This window comes from Rhinoderma darwinii, chromosome 2 (assembly GCF_050947455.1).
Source record: "Rhinoderma darwinii isolate aRhiDar2 chromosome 2, aRhiDar2.hap1, whole genome shotgun sequence".
NCBI lineage: Eukaryota > Metazoa > Chordata > Amphibia > Anura > Rhinodermatidae > Rhinoderma > Rhinoderma darwinii.
Window position 1 is genome coordinate 294833686 of NC_134688.1, and position 17477 is coordinate 294851162.

Genomic DNA, 17477 nt, shown 5'->3' on the forward strand with positions numbered 1-17477 from the left:
GACAGGTCAAAACACTGATATAATACAATATTAATAAACATACCACATATATAAGTATGGCTAAATAGGAAAGACCAAAAATATTAGCCCTTTCACGCGGCAGCCCTTTTTCAGATTTTCATTTTCGTTTTTTCCTCTCCACCTTCCAAAAGCCATAACGCCTTTATTTTTCCGTCGATATAGTGCTATGAGGGCTTCATTTTTGCGGGACGAGTTGTAGTTTTTCGTAGCACCATTTACTTTGCCATATAATGTACTAGGAAACGGGAAAAAAATTATTTGTGGGGTAGAAAATGAAAAAAAACACTGATTCCTCCATGGTTTTTTGCTCGCCATTTTTACGGAATTCCCTGTGCAATTAAAACATGTTAATTTTATTCTATGGGTCAATACGATTACGCCAATACCAAATATATGTAGTTTTTTCTATATTTTACTACTTTTACAAGTAAAAACCTAAGTGTAAAAAAGAAAATTTATTTTGTTTCGCCAAATTCCGAGAGCCATACGTTTTTTATTTTTCCATCAATTAAGTGGTATAAGAGCTTATTTTTTGCGGGATAAGCTGTAGTTTTTAATAATACCATATTGGTGTACACGCGACGGTTTGATCACTTTTTATTTCATTTTTTGTGGGAGATTAGGTGAACAAAAAATAGAGATTCTGGCGTTTACAATTATTTATTTTTTTAACTGCGTTCACCGTACGGGTTAAATAATGATATATTGTGATAGTTCAGTCTTTTACGGATGCGGCGATACCAATTATGTTTATTTATTTAATTTTTTACTATGCTCTAGGGGGAAAATGGGAAAAGGGTGTTTTTTTGAACTTTTAATTTAAAATTTATTTTTTTTACAAAAAAAAAACTTTAACTCATTTTAACTTTTTTTTATTAGTGCCCCTAGGGGACTTCAACCAGCGATCGTTAGATAGCTTGCATGATATACTGCAATACTAATGTATTGCAGTATATCGTGATTCTGACAGTCTCCTATGAAGCCCTGCTGGAGCCAGAACTTCATAGGAGTACAAAGATGGCGGACCTGGGGGACTTAGTCAGGCCCCCAGGCAGCCGTGCCAACCAACGGCTCCCCCCAATCTCGCCGTGGGGGGGCCGTTGGGACATTACAGGGGGTCGCCCCCCTGTTTTTAGTCATTTAAATGCCGCGATCTCTATTGAAAGCGGCTTTTAACGGGTTAAACAAGCGGGATCGCGCTAAAACGGGATCCCGCTCGTAACCCGGAAGTGTCGGCTGTAACACACAGCCGACACATTCGCTCTATGGAGCGGACTCAGCCCCTGAGCCCGCTCCATATTCCCCCACCCGGCGTGCACCGTATATATACGGCGGATGTTGGGAAGGGGTTAGGGAGAAGGACACGTCCGTAGTCAATAGTATTGTTTAAATGGTGTCCCGACTCTTCCCACACCGTTCCTATTGAATCCACTCGGTCAATCCTTAAGGCTATATATGGCACAATCCTATAGCAAAAAAAGGAGGAGAAGAAGGAGAGGGTAGTCAGCAACATTTCTGTGGAACACCTAAGGGGTTAAGATACTTTCTGAATGCGCTTTTGAATACTTTGAGGGGTGCAGTTTTTAAAATGTGGTGATTTATAGGGGGTTTCTAATATATAAGGCCCTCAAAGCCTCTTCACAACTGAACTGGTCTCTGAAAGAAAAGCCTTTTGAAATTTTCTTGAAAATGTGAGAAATCGCTGCTAAAGTTCTAAGCCTTGTAACGTCCTAGAAAAATAAAAGGACATTCGAAAAACGATGCAAACATAAAGTAGACATATGGGGGATGTTAATTAGTAACTATTTTTAGTGGTATTATTTTCTGTTTTACAAGCCGATACGTTTAAATTTAGAAAAATGCAATTTTTTGCAAATTTTCTCAAAACGTTGGTGTTTTTCACAAATAAATACTGAATTTATCGACCAAATTTTTTCAGTAACACAAAGTACAATATGTCACAAGAAAACAATCTCAAAATCGCTTGGATAGGTAAAAGCATTTCAATGCTAATACTACATAAAGTGACACCTATCAGATTTGGAAAAAATCGGCTGCGTCCACAAGGCCAAAACAGGCTGCGTCCTTGAGGGGTTAATGTTCTAGCAGGTTCGTTTATGTATATGTACATATATATATATATTTTTTAACCTTTCTTAAATTTCCTAGTTTTAGTCCCTAACATTAACCCCTTAGTGACCACTAATACGCCTTTTAACGTCATTTACTACTGGGCTTTAGGCTAGGCTGACGCCTTTTCACGTCAGCCTAGTCTAAGTCCTGCACGGGTCTCCCGTGCAGGCAGGAGCCGGGGCTCTGCTGTCTGATGACAGCTGAGCTCCTGCTCCAACGCCCGCGATCGAAGTTTACTTCGATCGCGGCCGTTTAACCCGTTAAATGCCGCCGTCAATAGCGACCGCGGCATTTAACTTTGTTTACAGAGGGAGTGCGCTCCCTCTCTCACCCATCGGCGGCCCGCGAATGAAATCGCGGGTCTCCGATGGGGTGTCATGGCAGCCGGGGGACTGATAAAAGCCCCCAGGTCTGCCCTGGACATATGCCTGTTAGGACGCGCCGGAGGCACGTCCTAACAGATTGCCTGTCAGATTTACACTGACAGGCAATAATGCTCTGGTATACGAAGTATACCAGAGCATTATAGCAGCGATCTGAAGATCGCACAGTAAAGTCCCCTAGTGGGACTAATAAAATAAGTCATCAAAGTGAAATAAATATTATTAATAAAAAGTACAGTAAAAAAATAAATAAAACCATTTTTTTCCATAAAAAGTGGTTTTATTTAGTAAAAGTGTAAAAAAAAAAAAAAAGTACACATATGTGGTATCGCCGCAACCGTAATGACTCCATTAATAAAGTTAATATGTCATTTAAACCGCAAAGTGAACACCGTAAAAAAAAAACGCCAAAAACTATGGCGAAATTGCAATTTTTTTCCATTGCCCCCCCAAAAAGTCATAATAAAAATGAATCAATAAGTCCCATGTACCCCAAAACAGTACCATTCAAAACTACGTCTTGTCCCGCAGAAAACAAGCCCAAAAAATCACTACATTGATGGAAAAATAAAAAAATTACGGCTCTTGGAAAGAGACGATGCAAAAACAAATAATTTTAGTTCAAAAGTGTTTTTATTGTGCAAAAGTCGTAAAACATAAAAAAAAATCCACATATGTGGTATCGCCGTAATCGTACCGACCCATAGAATAAAGGTAACATGTTAATTACGTCGCACAGTGAACGGCGTCAATTTAAAAACGCATAGAACAATGGCGGAATTTCAGTTTTTTTTATAATCCCCCCCAAAAAGGTTAATAAAAGTTAATATAAAAATTATATGTACCCAAAAATGGTGCCATTAAAAAGCACAACTAATCCCGCAAAAAACAAGTCCTCATACAGCTATGTAGACGAAAAAATAAAAACGTTATAGCTCTTTGAATGCGACTGTAGAAAAACGAATAAAATAGCTTGGTCATTAAGGCCTAAAATGGGCTGGTCACTAAGGGGTTAAGAAATAATATTTTTATGCTTTTGAGTACATACTAGTATACCTGGCTTTCACCACAAGATGGCGCGCTAACAGGCAGGGACTGAGATTCATCTGACAGGCTCTATTAAAGGTACAGCCCAGCTTACTCAGCAGTGAAGCTAATACGCTTAGCCTTGCTTGTTGTCACACAGAGCTGTCACTGGGGCTCACAACACGGAAGATCTAGAGCCGGCTCTTCAGGAAGTGTTTCCAGAGCACAGCCACATAGAGCAACCACGTTCACTGATGTAGGATGTTGCTGGGAATATACTGATCCTGACATAAAATTATTATGATCGATAAAGATGGCTGTAAAGTGCAATGAAGAATGGATGGGAGCACTGCCAGTATGTTTAAGTACTATGCCACTGTCCAACTTGGCCATACCAGGTATTTTCCTTTATTATGCATTTTTATGGAATTGAAAAACAGTTACATTATTGTCATATTCATTACTTATTTTGTCTAACATGTTTAGCTAATATGCATTGTTTCTGCTATCATACTGTATGTAGATTTATTATACTGGATAGAGTCCAGGCTAGGAGTACCAGGATACCCCCACTCCCTGGCACATATACAGGAATTCATAGGAGTGCCACAGGTCTGGGAAAGGCTGATTTGTTATTCCATAAAAACTTGTATCACTTGGAGCTACCTGGATTGTCTTCTTAATATTCCACAAGTCATCTGAAGTCATGGAAAGATGGAGAACCAGGACCAATGTGTTAACACTGGACATGCTTTATACTGCAGTGTATAGTACTACAATGTTAGTGACGGAGAAGTCCCTAAGTCACATCATGTTCAGTGACTCCTATATAGATAGATAGATAGATAGATAGATAGATAGATAGATAGATAGATAGATAGATAGATAGATAGATAGATAGATAGATGATAGAAGATAGATAGATAGATAGATAGATAGATAGATAGATAGATAGATAGATAGATAGATAGATAGATAGATAGATAGATAGATAGATAGATAGATAGATCAAGAGCTGAATCTCTATTACAGTGTCTCAACTAGACCACCATTTACTTTGCTAAATGTAAGAACATAAAAATATTTTTAAATATATTTACAGTTTCGAAAAAGATTGCTTCCCTCACCGCCGGTCATCCATCCGGGTAGTGACATCACACCCACACCACATAACTATGGCAGCCAACCATGGCACAGCCTTTTAATGTTAAATAGTGCCTACACACTTATAAATACTCAGGAAATTGCTTAAACAACAAGCACCTAATATGTTGTTAGAAAAAAAACTTAGGCCAGGATCACACACACATTTTTTTATGTTGTTTTTGATGCAGTTTTTGGTTTCGTTTTTTTAAGCCAAAGCCGGAAGTGGATTCAGAGGGAAGGAAAGGTATAAAGAAAAGACTGAAGAATTTCCTTTCTTTTGTGTCCACTTCCATGCTTGCCTCAAAAACCTGAGCCAAAAACTGCATCAAAATGATGTGTGTGATCTGCTGCAATAATTGATAAATGTAGCAGGGTATCCAGGGCAATTTCAAATTCCCTGCAGTTCCATTGAGTTCTCATCAGCAGGTTTGCCCATCGTGGCATCCTATGGTCTGCATATGTATCCAGGCTGTATAAACAGTTTGTACTTTTAATAGCAAATGGCAAGAAAGTGAGGGAAATGACTCCCTTGCTTGATTTTCATATTACTTCCATAGCTTCTGGTTTACAAATCCCACATATCCCAATAACTTATTAGGAAATTCTGAATCAATATAGGGGGAGGGGGGTCCCCTGTTCAGGACCTTCATTTATTAGCCAGACCAGAAAACGGCTATAAAAAGCGAGCGACTATAAAAAATCATCTCTCACTCTGGAAGGACCCAGCTCTTCATTACATGGACCGTCCATTGATTTCTATAGGCAATGCGTAATGCTTTATTTTCCTTGTGGTGATGCTGGAGAAGTGCAGATGAAGCATAGTGTTGCAAATATAAATGTGCCAGCTGCAATATGTTCCCATATAAGTATGCCAGCCAAAGTAGTGCCTATACAGATGTGCCAGCTGCAGTTCCTATACACATATGCCCATAAAAATTTTAGCCACATGAGTGCTCATACAAATCTGTCAACCTCAAAACTGACAATACAAATAATCCATAACAACAACTGCAAGAGAAGAGTGATATGAATAAATACATATTAAATCAGGGGCAGTTCAGGGATATCGGAAAAATGAAAGATTAGCCATAAACCCTGAGCCAAAACAGAGAGCATACATGCATTACATTCAATAGAATTCAAAGCAAATGAATGGCCACCATTAAAGGGGAAATGTGTCCCTAGACGTGGCTTTCCATGGCGATACCAGCTGATCACCAGAAGCGGGAGAAGCCAGACCTGCGGCGATTATCTGATAACTGCGCCTGGTTTAATTTTTTAAAAGTGTAGCCCTATGAGATGTTTACACTTTGCAGTTTGGACTACTGTTCCTGAAAAAATTGCTGCAGTTCTGTCAAATTTGATGGACGGCAGTAATAGTAGTACCCATACAAATGTTGTAGCGACAGGAGACTTTCGGCTGTTTGTACAAATGTTCAATGGTATCCATATCAGGACTAAAAGAAGAGCACTTCAGAACGTTTCAGAACATTTTCTTGTCACCCGTCCTTATGGACTTTTTAAGCAATATTTTGGGTCATTATCCGGCAGGATCCGATTTAATGGTGGATTGATTTTAGGTATCACGTGACAGAGTGAGTTGTCTCCATGTTTCATGGTAGAGATGATGTTATTTCCGTTTTCTTTCGTTTCTTTGGGGATTTCCCCAAAGAACTCTCACTTTTCAATATGCATTTTGGAAAACTCCAGCTAACACTTTATCGGGAACATATCATCCGAAAGTGACCTATGGTTTAAAGCAAGTTTTTATGTTAAACATATTTTTTAAGATGTTTTTTTTTTTTTTTTTCATTTTCCATGTCATTATCTTTCTTTAAAAAAATCCTAAAATCTTGCTGTTCTCCCTCCAACCACTGGGCCTCACAATAGACCGACACTTCCTGTTCTGTAAAGATGACTTGTCGGCAGTCATCTCATTATCATCAAAGGCAGGATTACAGTGAAAGGTGAAAGTTCTATTATAAAGCTGGTGGCTGATAACACAGGAGGATCCACCATTGACGATAGGTGATGGAAGCCGCTCAATCCCTCCCCCTCCCTACACAATGATTTCTGCGGAGGTAATAAAGCATGCCTAGAACTCTCTCCCATAGAAGTCAATGGTTCAGCTCCAGACTATTATTTCCTATGGTCCATGTGGCTGCTGTAAAGCATATCTCTAAATGCTACTAACAGAGCACAGCAAAAAAACCTACAATCAGAAAATAAATACAGCTTATTAAAAAAAGAATATGTTTCACTATGTAATTAAAAAAATAAAAAATAGGTGTTCCATTCTCTTTAAACAAGTGTTCTCATCAATTTGGGGTAATTTTTTTCTTGCAGCCATAGCCAGAAAGGTTGGCTGCTGTCCGGTGGCAACAGTGGTCACTGGAACATCAATATCTTTGGAGATGGTCTTGTAGCATTTACATGCTTGGGAATTGCCTACTTTGTAGCCTCCTCAGACAACCTTCTGTTTTTACTTCTCTTCTTTAGTTTGATGCACACAATGCCACCAGATAGCAGAGTAAAGACTTTTATTATCCATATAGATCCAACATTACAGACACTTGACACTAATAAGATGTCAGTCTACTAGAAGAGTCACTACAAAACAATTGTTTCTTACAAATTATAAAAGGTGTAATAATGCTATGAAGGCCATTTTAGAATATTTTTGTAGAATAAGCAAAAATTCAGCTATTTTCACAGATTTTTTTTGCTCTGATTCTATTGAAATCGAAACACATGAATACATGGATGACAAAAGTGCATTATTCGGATAAAGTGCAAGGTAACTAAAGACTGACCATAACTGTGAGCAAGATAGGAAAGTTACACTGCAACTTAGGGAAATCAGTTTGATTCTATATACTATATGCCTAGAGCCAAGAAATATGTCTGCACTATATAAAGTGCAACTTGCATTTTTCTAAATCAGTTAGAGAAATGAAAACCAACCACTGATTGGTTGTTCTGGGCAACATCAATATTATTATCTGTGTATACGGATTAATGGATTATGTGCAAATTTATTGTAGGCTGCAATAATGCTTACAATTAAGGCTGTGTTCATGTCTGGTTCCTATGATGGAAAAGAACAATGAGAATACCGAAAACGCCAAATCTGTCACATTGACTGTAATGATTTCAGTCGGGTTTCTGTCATTGTTTCCATCACTTTGCCTGGCAAAATAGCGCGCCGTCGTGTGTTTTTTTGTCCGTCAAAAACAACAGAATCTGCAACAGGGGCCCCTAGCGGAGTCCAACTTTGTACATCATTATGTTTTTAGTTGCAACTGCTTAATTCTAAAATATCTGATGGTGGTTGGAGCTATATTTTTTTTTATACAAATCTCTGAATCTCCTGCTCTCCTTTACACAACATTAAATTATAATATTCTGGCAGCCTTCAGTAACGTTAGGGTGAGCTTACTGGATAAAGATCTATCAGCTCCCATTGAACTCAATGATAAATATGTACGTAGTTACATAGTTAGTAAGGTTGAAAAAAGACACATGTCCATCAAGTTTAACCCCTGTCCAACATTTGACGTATCCATATACCAAAGTCGGGTAGGGGAAGTATGGAACGGGCTCACAGAGTGAACCCGCTCCATACGATGCGGGTGTCGGCTGTATGTTACAGCCGAAAACTTCAGAGTAACGAGCGGGTTCGCGCTCGAGCGCGAATCCGCTCGAGCGCGATCACGCTCGTTTAACTCATTAAATGCTGCAGACAATAGCGACCGCGGCGTTTAAATCGTTAGAAAGAGGGGGCGACTCCCTCTAAAAGCACATCGCACCCCCACGCAATAAAATTGCGGGGTGGCGATGGTTGGTATGGCTGCCTGGGGGCCTAATGAGGGCCAGGCCTGCCATCTTTGTGCTCCTACTAAGCGCTGCCTCCGTCAGGGCTTAAAATTGGACAGTGAATTTCGTAAAAACGAAGCGCAAAAAACAATGGAGCAATCGCTGTTTTTTTCATTTTCTACCCCACAAATTTCTTTCCTGTTTCCTAGTACATTATATGGCACAATAAATGGTGCTACGAAAAACTACAACTCGTCCTGCAAAAATCAAGCCCTCATAGGACTATATCGACAGAAAAATAAAAAAAGTTATGGCTCTTGGAAGGTGGAGAGGAAAAAATGAAAATGAAAATCTGAAAAATGGCTGCGTCGGGAAGGGGTTAACCAAGGGATGGGAAAAGGGAAGGGATGAAACAGAAATTCTACACACTAACATAGGAGCTAATATTTTTTTGTTCTAGGAAATTATCTAAGCCTTTTTTAAAGCCATCTACTGTCCCTGCTGTGACCAGCTCCTGCGGTGACTATTCCATAGATTCACAGTTCTAACAGTAAAGAAGGCTTGTCACCTCTGCATGTTGAACCTTTTTTTCTCCAGACGGAGGGAGTACCCCCTTGTTTTTGAGGAGGTTTTACATGGAACGGGATTTCACCATATGTTTTGTATGTGCCATTAATATATTTATATAAGTTAATCATGTCCCCCCTTAGTCGCCTCTTTTCAAGGCTAAATAGATTTAATTATTTAAATCTTTCCTCATAACTTAGATTCTCCATGCCCCTTATTAGCTTCGTTGCTCTTCTTTGTTTTTTTCCAACTCCAGGGCATCCTTTCTATGAACTGGAGCCCAGAACTGAACTGCATATTCTAGATGAGGCCTCACTAATGCTTTGTAAAGTGGTAATATTATATCCCTGTCCTGCGAGTCCATGCCTCTTTTAATACACGACAATATCTTGCTGGCCTTTGAAGCAGCTGATTGACATTGCATGCTGTTATTTAGTTTATTATTTACAAGTACTCCCAGATCCGTCTTAACAAGTGAACCCCCCAGTGTAGATTCCCCTAGGACATATGATGCATGCAGATTGTGGGTACCCAGATGCATAACTTTACATTTATCTACATTAAACTTTATTTGCCAAGTGGATGCCCAAACACTTAGTGTGTCCAAATCCGTTTGCAATTTACGAACATCTTCTATAGACTGAACTATACTACATAGCTTGGTGTCATCTTCAAAAATCGAAATAGTGCTATTAATCCAATCCTCTATATCATAAATAAATAAGTTGAATAATAGTGGTCCCAGCACGGAACCCTGGGGTACACTACTTATAACCGGGGACCATTCAGAGTAGGAATCATTGACCACAACTCTCTGGATATGGTCATTGAGCCAATTCTCAATCCAATTACAAACTATACTTTCTAAACCTATAGTCCTTAATTTACCGATTGGACGTCTGTGAGGGACAGTGTCAAATGCCTTTGCAAAGTCCAAAAACACTATATCCACAGCGGCCCCTCTGTCTAGGCTTCTGCTCACCTCTTCATAAAAACAAATCAGATTGGTTTGACAACTTCTGTCCTTAGTAAAACCGTGATGGCTGTCACTTATAATACTATTTTTGTCACATAATCCTGTATGTAGTCCCTCAATAGCCCCTCAAACATTTTCCACATGATGGATGTTAAGCTTACTGGTCTATAATTACCCGGGTAAGACCTAGAGCCCTTTTTGAAAATAGGCACCACATTTGGCTGGCACCAGTCCCTTAGCACTATACCAGTCACTAGAGAATCTCTAAATATTATGAAGAGGGGGACAGAAATAACTGAACTAATCTCCTTAAGAACTCTAGGGTGTAAACCATCTGGCCCCCGGGGCCTTGTGCACATTTATTTTATTTAATTTAGCTTGGACTATATCTGCATTCATCCAATTCAGTATATCAACTGATATATTAACAGCACTGGCAGCGGCTACATCAGCTGCTCTTTCTTCTGTTATATATACAGAGCTAAAGAACCCATTTAGGAACTCTGCCTTCTCTTGATCCCCTGTGACCAATTCCCCATTACCACTATTTAGGGATCCTACATATTCAGACCTTGGCCTTTTTGCATATACATACTTGAAGAATTTTTGGGGATTTGTTTTACTATCCTTGGCTACCTACCTTTCATTTTGTATTTTTGCTGATTTTATTAAGTTTTTGCAGATTTTATTAAGCTCTTTATAATTTACAGAGGCTACATCTGTACCCTCAGATTTGTATTTTTCAAATGCCCTTTTTTTGTCACATATTGCCCTTTTTACAGAAGATGTAAGCCATGTAGGAATCATTTTAGTCATTTATACTTGTTACCTATAGGAATAAATTTTGCACTATACTTATACAAAGTAGAGTTGAAAATCTCCCATTTATCATTTGTCCCATTATTTGACATTAGTTCTTCCCAGTCTATATCTTGAATTGCAGCCCTCATCCTGGGGAAATTGGCCTTCTTAAAATGAAGTGTTTTTGCCCTCCCAGCCTGTGTTTGTTTTTTACAGTATAGGTATAATGTAACTATATTGTGACCACTGTTACCAATGTTTTCATGAACATTGACATTCCCAACAAGCTCTGCATTATTAAAAATGACCAGATCCAACAGAGCTTCACCTCTAGTCGGGTCTTCCACAAAACGGCCCATAAAATTTTCCTGCAACAGGTTGAGGAAATTTCTTCCCTTTGCAGTTGAAGCCGAACCATGACACCAATTAATATCCCATAATTAAAATCTCCCATTATCACTACTGTACCCCCTGTGCTGTGCGCTCCATCTGTTTGTAGAGCTGGCTTTCCATCTCCTCAGTTATATTGGGGGGTCTATAGATTACACCAAAAGTAATTTTTTCAGTGTTTACCTCCCTTTCTAATTCCACCCACAAGGTTTCAACCTTCTCACAATCTTCACCCTCTAATGTCTCTTTCACACTCACCTTCATATCACTTCTCACATACAGACATACACCACCGCCTTTCCTATTTGCAATGTATTTCCGAAACAGTGTAAAACCCTGTAGATTTACAGCCCAGTCATGTGAAGAGTCTAGCCATGTTTCAGCGACACCAACTATATCTATATTTTCTTCCAGTACCAAGGCCTCCAGCTCACCCATTTTGCTTGCTAGACTTCTGGCATTTGTGAACATACACTTTAACTTGCCTTTCAAATTGCCGCGTTTGGTATCAGAAATGTGATTATTTGACATTATTTGCTCATTTTTATTTTCATTGCTGTTTTGTAACAAAAGGATCTCCTTATCCAGTTGTGTAGTCCTCTCCACACCATCTATTTCTCCCCTCACCAATATAGTCTGACCCCTCTCTAATCTAACTACCGCTTTATTTTCTACATTGACCTCCTTCCTCAGCCCTAGTTTAAACACTCTGCCACCCTAGCTAGAATTCTCTCCCAGCGGACCCCCCTCTATTTAGGTGCAAATCATCTGCAGTATACAGTTTGTACCCAATAAAATGTCAGCCCAGTGCTCTAGGAACCCAAAGCCTTCTCCTCTACACCAAGACTACAGCCATGCATTTAACTCCCTGAGCTCCCGCTGTCTTTCCTGTGATGCGCATGGCACAGGCAGTATTCCTGAGAATACTACCTTTGAGGTCCTTCCCTTCAGCTTGTAGCCTAGTTCTTTAAAATTATTCTTAAGGCTCCTCCATCTACCATGTATTCTGTCGTTGGTACCCACATGGACCACGACAGCTGGACCATCACCAGCCCCTCCCAGTAATTTATCCACCAGTTCCACCACATGCCGAACTGTGGCACCAGGAAGACAGCAAACCATTCGGTTGAGACGGTCTTAGCGACAAATTATTCCTTCCGGATTATAGAATCACCTACAACTACTAATTGTCTTTCTCTACTATCCCGCCGACTACTAGCTGGGCTGTTCTCCCGACTATTAGGGGGATCAGTATCCACTAACAATTGAGATTTGTTGCGGATTTCGACTTCCCTATTGAACTCAGTGGGGACAATCTTCAACAAATCCGCGACCAATCTGTAGCAGAAATTGACGTGCTGCGGATTTTAATATACACACCGCAGGTCAATTTCTGCACATACATTTTTCACAGTTTATTAAATCTCATCCACTTTGCTGCTACTCTATACATCTGCAGATTTTCTGCCCACAAATCTGGCTTTAGTAGATGGGCTGGTAGTGCATATTGCCAATAGAACTACTGGTTCCAGCTGCCAGAAAGAGGGATAAGGCAGCTGGTCCCCAGTGCTAGATCATTGATTTCTCAGGAAGTATTTTATTTTTAATACTATGGTTTTGGAGGAAACAGTGGAAAGGGACTTTTTGTCTCCGTGCTAGTTTGGTTTTCGTATAACACTAGAAATGAGTTACATGGGAGTATATCAAACATTACTTACTACGTGCATGTTAGGCTTTTGTGACTGGATTTGTTAAAGAGGATTGTCTAAGAAGTTAATCCATTCATTATGGGATTAACCGTAGATTGTTAATGACCTGAATCCAAGGACCTTGTTGGAATGTATTGTTTACTTTTCCTCTATGATTTCTCAATAATTTTTAGCAAATTACACTTTTTATACAATATTTTAATAAAGGCATTTAAGTCGTTTTTGTCATTCATAATTTTTTAGGCAACAGGAATTATTTTAGGTTAATTACCATTGTCTAAATTAATTAAAACTCCCTCATCGCAAATTAAGGCTTCATGCTGGAATAAGGTTAATGTTTGATCCATATTAATACACAAAGAAGTATAAAATCCTTCAAAAGGAGAAATAACACACACCATTGCGTGTTTTATGATAATACTTCATTGCCCTGAACTGTACTACAGTTTGTGGAAGATATGATAAGGTGGTTCTTTGGGATTATAAATAGGCAGACTGACTGATGATGGCACCACAAAACATGTTCATACAACAATACATACAATAAAGGGTACAAGACAAAATGGCAATTTATTGTAAAATTAGTGCCTTTTGAGTTTGTTTAACGTTGTCTCAAAATTATCTTGAAATGTATTTTCAATCTGCAAAATTTGTCATGGGTATGACCTGTGCATTGGAAATGACAAATAGGTACATTTAGGTCTAGTTTTACATTATAAACAATATACAATCACAGGGTCACCATCAGAAATTTCTTGTCTCTGTACAGTAAAATGGGCAAGGTCCCCTACCTCTCTTCCCATGTCTCCAAGGTTTCTGAGAATTTGACCCTAGAGTGTGCCTCTTATATGGAAATTAGATTGCGAGCTGCTCTGTGAAGAAGGACTTGATGAGTGATTAAGAAATGTGTAGAGCTCATCCATAAGGCTTACTCCATGGAGGGGTCTGATACATTGAACTCTATGTTCATAGCGTAGCTCATCTACAGAAAAAGTGTATCCAACTATGCACATGCTGCACTAAATGTGCCAAGATCTTGAGCCCTGAATTACAAACTTACTGAAATTTTATCTTTCAGTAAAATGAACACTAAGGGTATGTTCACATGCAAACTCAAAAACGTCAGAAAATACGAAGCTGTTTTTTAAGCCACTCGCGATTTTTTACGGACGTTTTTGGAGCTGTTTTCTATAGAGTCAATGAAAAACGGCTCCAAAAACATCCCAAGAAGTGACCTGCACTTTCAAAACGGCCGTGTAAAAAAACGGCCCGTCGGAACAGAACGCCGTTTTTCCAATTAAAATCAATGGGCAGATGTTTGGAGGCATTCTGCTTCCGAAAATAGGCCGTGTGAACATACCCTAAATGTTAAAGGGTCTTTCACGGAAATACAAAAAAAATCTGAGTTTTACTCTAAGGGGGCGTTCACACTGAGTTTTTTCATGATTTTTTTGAGGCGGAAACCGCGCCGCAAAACGCGCCAAAAAACAGCCCAAAATGCCTCCCATTGATTTCAATGGGAGGCGGAGGCGTTTTTTTCATGCCCTATCTTCGGGTGTTTACGGGTGTTTACGCCTCTGACCTCCCATTGACATCAGTGGGAGTCAGATAAAGCGTATCTTGTGGCGTTTTATGCCTGCAGCACTCTGGCCGTGGGCGAAAAACGCTGCAAAAATTGGCGTGCAGGCAGAGGAAAATCTGCCTCAAAATTCCAACCGGAATTTTGAGGCAGATTTTCCTCCTGCAAAAAACTCAGTGTGAACCCAGCCTTAGGCCTCATTTACACGAGCGTGTGCGTTTTGCGCACGCAAAAAAACGCAGCGTTTTGCGTGCGCAAAAGGCAATTGACAGCTCCGTGTGTCATCAGTGTATGATGCGCGGCTGCGTGATTTTCGCGCAGCCGCCATCATAGAGATGAGGCTAGTCGACGTCAGTCACTGCCCAGGGTGCTGAAAGAGTTAACTGATCGGCAGTAACTCTTTCAGCACCCTCGACAGTGAATTCCGATCACCATATCGAGTAACCTGTTTAAAAAAAAAAGAGGTTCGTACTTACCGAGAACTTCCCGGCCGTTGCCTTGGTGATGCGTCCTTGGTGACGCGTCCTTGGTGACGCGCCTCTCTTGACATCTGGCCCCACCTCCCTGGATGACGCGGCAGTCCATGTGACCGCTGCAGCCTGTGCTTGGCTTGTGATTGGCTGCAGCTGTCACTTGGACTGAATTGTCATCCCGGGAGGTCAGACTGGAGGAAGAAGCCGGGAGTTATCGGTAAGTCAGAACTTTTTTTTTTTGACACGTTCACGTATATTGGGATCGGAAGTCACTGTCCAGGTTGCTGAACCAGTTTAACTCTTTCAGCACCCTGGACAGTGACTGTCTCCTGCCAGGTTCGGTCAAAACGAGTTCGGCCGAACCCGGTGAAGTTCGGTTCGCTCATCTCTAAGACACTCCGTTCGGATGTTTGTAAACAGAAAAGCACGTGGTGCTTTTCTGTTTACATTCAGTTTGACAGCTCTTGCGCGAATCACGCAGTTCGCACGTTAGTGCTTCCGTGCGGCATGCGTGGTTTTCACGCACCCATTGACTTCAATGGGTGCGTGATGCGCGAAAAACGCACGATTATAGAACATGTCGTGAGTTTTACGCAACGCACTCGCGCTGCGCAAAATTCACCCATTGTCTGCACTGCCCCATAGAGTAATATAGGTGCGTACGACATGCGTGAAAAGCACGCGCGTCGCACGCGCGTATATTACGCTCGTGTAAATGAGGCCTAAGTCCTAGTTCTCTCTTTTTGTGCTAGATTCTTAAAATGTGCCACTGATTTCTTCCTTAGCCCAACCCAGCACGCCTTCTTCAACATGAAATTGAAAATTGGTAAAAACAGTCCATAAAAATTATTTAATCTCAGGGCCTTGTGTGTCATCAACAGGGGTGTGCTAATTCTAATATCATCTCTAGAAAATTGTTAAAATGTTCAGCTAAACAAAGAGGCTTAAAAAATGAAAGGCTATATCCATTTTTGCAACCTTTTTTGTTTTAATGAAATCAATGTTTTAGGTGCTTAGGAACATTTCTTAATCTTCTATTAAAAATATTGCTTAGTTTTACCCATACAGCTTCTTACATATCCTGTATACATAGAGGCAGTATAATTCACTATGAGCCAATTCCGTCAGTCCAGCTGAACTGTCAATTCGGCTGAGAGCAGATCCTGTGATATGGATGATATTATAAACTTAGATGCCATTGATATTATGGATATAATGGATTCACAAACTTAGATCACCAGATAAGCATATATATATATATATATATATATATATATATATATATATATATATATATATACTACCGTTCAAAAGTTTGGGGTCACCCAGACAATTTTGTGTTTTCCAAACTCATACTTATATTTATCAAATGAGTTGCAAAATGACTAGAAAATATAGTCAAGACATTGACAAGGTTAGAAATAATGATTTTTATTTGAAATAATAATTTTCTCCTTCAAACTTTGCTTTCGTCAAAGAATGCTCCATTTGCAGCAATTACAGCATTGCAGACCTTTGGCATTCTAGCTGTTAATTTGCTGAGGTAATCGGGAGAAATTTCACCCCATGCTTCCAGAAGCCCTCCCACAAGTTGGATTAGCTTGATGGGCACTTCTTGCGTACCATACGGTCAAGCTGCTCCCACAACTGCTCTATGGGGTTGAGATCTGGTGACTGCGCTGGCCACTCCATTACAGATAGAATACCAGCTGCCTGCTTCTTCCCTAAATAGTTCTTGCATAATTTGGAGGTGTGCTTTGGGTCATTGTCCTGTTGTAGGATGAAATTGGCTCCAATCAAGCGCTGTCCACAGGGTATGGCATGGCGTTGCAAAATGGAGTGATAGCCTTCCTTATTCAAAATCCCTTTTACCTTGTACAAATCTCCCAAATTACCAGCACCAAAGCAACCCCAGACCATCACATTACCTCCACCATGCTTGACAGATGACGTCAGGCACTCTTCCAGCATCTTTTCAGTTGTTCTGCGTCTCACAAATGTTCTTCTGTGTGATCCAAACACCTCAAACTTCGATTCGTCTGTCCATAACACTTTTTTCCAATCTTCCTCTGTCCAATTTCTGTGTGCTTTTGCCCATATTAATCTTTTCCTTTTATTAGCCAGTCTGAGATATGGCTTTTTCTTTGCCACTCTGTCCTGAAGGCCAGCATCCCGGAGTCGCCTCTTCACTGTAGATGTTGACACTGGCGTTTTGCGGGTACTATTTAATGAAGCTGCCAGTTGAGGACCTGTGAGGCATCTATTTCTCAAACTAGAGACTCTAATGTACTTGTCTTGTTGCTCAGTTGTGCAGCGGGGCCTCCCACTTCTCTTTCTACTCTGGTTAGAGCCTGTTTGTGCTGTCCTCTTAAGGAGTAGTACACACCATTGTAGGAAATCTTCCGTTTCTTGGCAATCTCTCGCATGGAATAGCCGTCATTTCTAAGAACAAGAATA

At 40.1% G+C, this 17477-nt stretch overlaps 1 protein-coding gene across 1 annotated transcript in view; it reads left to right on the top strand.

The window, feature by feature from the left end:
* Window positions 1-3710: 3710 nt before the first annotated feature.
* PLCXD2 (phosphatidylinositol specific phospholipase C X domain containing 2) overlaps window positions 3711-17477 on the top strand; it is a 57407-nt gene continuing 43640 nt past the window's right edge. The window contains exon 1 of the mRNA XM_075850592.1: window positions 3711-3961. Within this exon, the coding sequence (XP_075706707.1) occupies window positions 3877-3961 (85 nt within the window). The 5' untranslated portion in view covers window positions 3711-3876. The remainder of the gene's footprint in view (window positions 3962-17477) is intronic.